The sequence below is a fragment of the Tetrao urogallus genome, assembly GCF_951394365.1.
Source record: "Tetrao urogallus genome assembly, chromosome: 26".
NCBI lineage: Eukaryota > Metazoa > Chordata > Aves > Galliformes > Phasianidae > Tetrao > Tetrao urogallus.
This window is the reverse complement of record NC_136839.1, coordinates 578554-583383: the sequence shown is the minus strand read 5'-3', so window position 1 is coordinate 583383 and position 4830 is coordinate 578554. Positions and strand designations below refer to the sequence as shown.

The 4830-nt window shown below is 57.6% G+C and overlaps 1 protein-coding gene across 1 annotated transcript; it reads right to left on the bottom strand.

The window, feature by feature from the left end:
* Positions 1 to 254: 254 nt before the first annotated feature.
* LOC306955737 (keratin, type I cytoskeletal 14-like) lies at positions 255 to 4028 on the bottom strand (the record flags this gene model as incomplete). The annotated part of the gene is made up of 8 exons (XM_079547097.1): positions 255 to 352; positions 632 to 669; positions 1068 to 1288; positions 1372 to 1497; positions 1575 to 1736; positions 1867 to 2023; positions 2440 to 2522; positions 3522 to 4028. 8 exons carry the CDS (start codon positions 4026 to 4028, stop codon positions 255 to 257), a joined length of 1392 nt encoding a protein of 463 aa, XP_079403223.1.
* Positions 4029 to 4830: the final 802 nt, after the last annotated feature.

Here is a 4830-nt window from a genome sequence, read left to right as displayed (position 1 = left end):
TTCCAGAGGAGCATCACCCCCTGCTGCCCAACCCCTCCCCTGACAGCCCCCCACTGCCCGGGCTGCACTGCACAGGGTGCTCACCAGAGCCCTGTGACCAGCAGGTGAATAAATGAGAGGCCCGGCCAAGCAGTGAGACGAGACACGGGTGTGCACAAATGCCAAAAGCTTTATTTGACGCCCACACTCAGCACAATGCTTAGAGAAAGGGAATGGGCTGCAGCGGTGCAGCACGAAGCGAAGCTGTGGAGCGCTCAGAGCGCAGCCTGTGTGACCTGCTCACGGGAGGAGATCACCTTCCCGTCCTGCACCTCCTCGAAGATGGTGCGGATCTGGCGTGTGGTCACGGGCCCTGCGAGGGGAGAAGGAACTGTTCTGTATGGCAGTGCTGTGCCACGGGTTTGCTCTTACCCACACCTTAACAACTGTTATTACAGTTGCTCTACACCGATAACCGTCTAGAACATGTTTTTGGTATATTAGGAGAACAATTCCTGCCAATTCACACTTTGAAAATGTCATGAAGTAGTAATTGCATTAAGTTACAGAGCAAATGCCTGGGACTGTGCAGGGACTGTGGCAGGAAGGTGCTGTGGGTGCATTCTGTGCTTCAGACCTGAGGGGTCCTCACCTTCTTTCACGGGCTGCGAGGCGTAGTGGGAGGTCATGCTGCAGGGGGAAATGAAATAAGGTCAAAAATGGAAAAAAGAGAGCAGACACTGAGACGAAACCATTATTTAAAGCCCCGCCTTCTCTTTTTGTACCAGAATATGCTTATTAGGCCTTCAGGAAACGTTATATATTCAGGAACTATGTTATGTTCAGAGAAGACAGTGCCGGGGTGGTGTGTGCCGGGGACTGGGGCAAGATGGCAGTCCATTCCCAGCAATGCCTGCTGCCTGTCCTGAGGCGCACAGCACTGCGGGACCCCAACTGTGCAGTAGCAGCAGCAAAAAGGGACCCCCGGTGCATGCTCAGCATCATGGCATGGGCACAGGGAGCACAGAGCTTCACTGCCCCTTCGCACATCCCATCGCCTCCCACTGTGCTGCCGAAACCCCACGCACTGGGCGTCCTCGCCCTCCAGCAGCCGGCGGTACGTGGCGATCTCCTGCTCCAGGCGGCTCTTGACGTCCAGCAGCACCCGGTACTCGTGGTTCTGGCGCTCCATGTCGCAGCGCAGCTCGGCCAGCTGCTCCTCCACGCTGGTGATCAGCGCCTGCAGCTGGGCCAGCTGGGTGCCGTAGCGCGCCTCGGTGTCGGCCAGGGTGCCCTCCAGTGCCGCTTTCTGCGTGCGGAGGAGAGGAGGGGCTCAGGGGGGCGGCGGGGAAGGGCCCCATCCCCACGCCGGCAGGCAGCGGCCCCGCATACCGTGCTGAGCTGGGACTGCAGGTCGATCTCCAGGCTCTGGATGGTGCGGCGCAGCTCCGTGATCTCCGTCTTGCCGCTCTGCAGCTGCTCCGTGCTGATGGCCACCTCGCGGTTCAGCTCCTCCGTCTGCAAGAAGCCGAGCCGCACGTCACAGCCCGGCGTGGGCGCAGCCGTGGCCGTGCAGCCGCGGGCGTCGAGCTCACCTTGCTGAAGAACCACTGCTCGGCGTCCCTGCGGTTCTTCTCTGCCAGGCTCTCGTACTGCTCCCGCATCTCGGCCAGGATCTTGGTGAGGTCGATGCCGGGAGCCGCGTCCATCTCCACGCTGATCTCTCCTCCCACCTGTCCGCGCAGCGCGTTCATTTCCTGGGCAAAAGAAAATGCGTGACACACACAGCAGTGACAGCCCTGCTTGCGGACGGCCCCGCGCCCCGTGCCTGACCCCCTCTGCCCGGCTGCACCTTACAGCCCCACTGGGTGCCGGCGCTGCGCTCACCTCCTCGTGGTTCTTCTTCAGGTAGGCCAGCTCCTCCTTCAGGTTCTCGATCTGCATCTCCAGGTCGGCCCTGGACAGGGTCAGCTCGTCCAGCACCCTGCGCAGCCCGTTGATGTCGGCCTCCACGCTCATGCGCAGGGCCTGCTCCGTCTCAAACCTGGCAACACAACAGCAGAGACAAAGGATGCTGAGATCGCATCTGGTCGGGGCAGAGCCCCTTGGCTGCTGCTCACATCGTGCCCTGTGCACAGTGTCACGGCTGGCAAAGCAGTGTCACTTGAGCCCTCAACACAGCCTTGCCTTGTCATTACTGGGCCTTAGTGCTGCTCTGAGCTTTGCTGAGCTGCATGCATGGAAGGTGAAGGCACAGCAGAAGCCCAGTCTCACACAAGCAATAGTGAAGGTATGGAGTGCCTACAGGATTTAGGTAATTGGCTGTTTTGGAAATCACATCTTCATTATGAAGGCTTTGTTTCCAAGCTGCCTTTCTGGGTCTGGGATGGGAATTTTTTCCCACTTTTCATCAAACACCTCTGCAGACCTTGTTCCCTTTTTCCAGGAGATGTGACTTACTTGGTCCTGAAGTCATCGGCTGTCAGCCTAGCATTGTCGATCTGCAGCAGGAGGTTGGCATTGTCAACGGTGGCCCCCAGGACCTGGAGGAGGGAGGATGAAAAGAAAGCACTGGATGAGCATCAGAACCCAAGGGAGCAATGCACACTGAGGCTGTGGGGACAGGGACAGTTCTGGGGCAGCCTGAGGCTTTCCAAAACCTCTCTGACCTCAGTTTCCAACATTCTATCACTAAGTATTTCAAAAGGCAGCACAGGAGTCATGTCAGATGTGAGATAACAGCACTGGTTCCCATGCCTCAGGGCACAGGGTGGTTATGCAAGGGTCAAGCAGGAATCACCGCTCCCACCCCAGCACACAGCAGCTCTACTGATAGGCCGACAGGTCAGCAGGAAGCTCCTGCATGGCAAACTTGGTGCTCTTTGGTCCCGGGATGGATTTGACCTTTTGACTGCAGAAATGGAGGAGACTGCAGAGGACAGGTGCCTAGAGCCTCTGATGTTTGTATTACAAATATAGGAGCAAAGAATGCATGCTGGGAGAAGACTGGAAGCAGAGTTTGGGAGGACATTAGCTCTGGTGCAAAGGAGACAGCGAGGAAAGGGTTTCCCTGCATCCCATGCCAGCATCCCTGCATCTCTGCTGCACGCAGCCTTCCCTGGAACAGGGGACATCAGTCTGCAAAGTCTGTGACCAAGTGTTTACAAATACCGCCTTCATGTTTACAAATCTCACACCACTGTTTACAAATGTCATCACAGTGCTTCACAGTTTGCAGACGCCTACATCTTTCCCAAGTACTGGTTTGAAAGTATCAAAAAAAAAGGCACATGATCAAAGCAGACTTGTCCCTAATTCTTCATTTTTGCATTATCTCCTTTTACATCGGTTTCTTCCAGTGAAAATTATCTGTATTTGCATCCAGAAGAATGCAATCAGAACCGTATTGAGAAATCTTTGAATTTCCATCCTGACACCACACAGGTTATCTGAGATGCTCTCACCGTTGGTGCTCGCTATTGAGAGGCAGCAGTCTGCTTAACAGCTGACTGGGTGTCCCACCGTGTGACCACCGCACCCACCTTGCTGCGCAGCTCCTCGATGGTCCGGTAGTAGGGGCTGTAGTCGCGCTCGGGGCCGGGCCCCTGCTTCTTGTACCACTCCCTGATCTTCACCTCCAGGTCGGTGTTGGCCTCCTCCAGGGCGCGCACCTTGTCCAGGTAGGCGGCCAGGCGGTCGTTGAGGTTCTGCATCGTCTCCTTCTCACCGGCCGGGAGGATGCCATCGCCGCCCCCGAAGCCGCCTCCGAAGCCGGCCCCGAAGCCGGCCCCGAAGCCGGCCCCATAGCTGGCCCCATAGCCGGCCCCGAAGCCCCCGCCGAGGCCCCCTCCGACGCTGCCGCAGTAGCCGCCCCCATAGCCGGCGCCGAGCCCCGAGACGATGCGGGAGGAGATGGAGTAGCTGCTGGAGCCGCCGTGGACGCTGGGGGCCCGGTAGCCCGCCGCCCGGCCGCAGGACAGCCTGCTGGAGCCGCCCCCCAGGCTCTTGAGGGAGGTGGAGGAGGAGAACTGCCGGACAGTGGTGCTCATGGTGGGGCAGAGGCCGGGCACGGCGGGCTGGCAGCGCAGGCAGCAGTGCGCGCTTCCCCTGCCCGCAGCCCTTTATAGCCCACGCGGGAGGCGTTGCCGCTGCTTTTCGTCACCCCTGACACTCGCAGCCAAATTCCAGAATCATCACTTTTCTCGCCCCTGTTTCACATCTTTTGTCACTTCCCACCAGCATCGCTGCAGCACACTGGGATCTGCTCTTTCCGCTTTCGTTCCCAGCACAGCTGTGATTCAGGACGGAGGCTCCTCGCTCAGGGCTACGTTTTAGCATTTCAGTATTGCACCTGAGACGTGGAGGTGCTCGCTCCAACTCCACCCTGCGCTGCTTCATGAAGCAACAAGTGAATCCCCTGTGACACTGTCCACAAGCACCCGATATCCTTGAAATCTACACATTTCTCTATTTGCTTTTTTAAAGTGCCCGAAGCCAACATAAGCTGCTGACTTAGGAGCTCTGAGCATCCATTATCTGTACGTAGGGCTGAGCCAAAGCCAGATGGAAACCTTCCAGCCAGGACCTCTATCCAGGACAAGCACAGACCTGGCGGTACTTTGTACTGATACTGCATTTGGCAGAACCCTGTAATTCAAAAGAGAAGAAACTGCAGTGGTTTCTGCTGACACAGCGGTGTAGGGCGAATCTCTGAAGAGGTCAGAAAGTCCCCACAGCGATGGGTTTCGGTCACTTACGGTGCAGACGCTCACTGCTTCCTGGTGGCACCTGGGTCACGGCTTCAGACCTCACTGCTTTCCTGCAGCGCCTTTCAGCAGCAGCTGTGGCTTC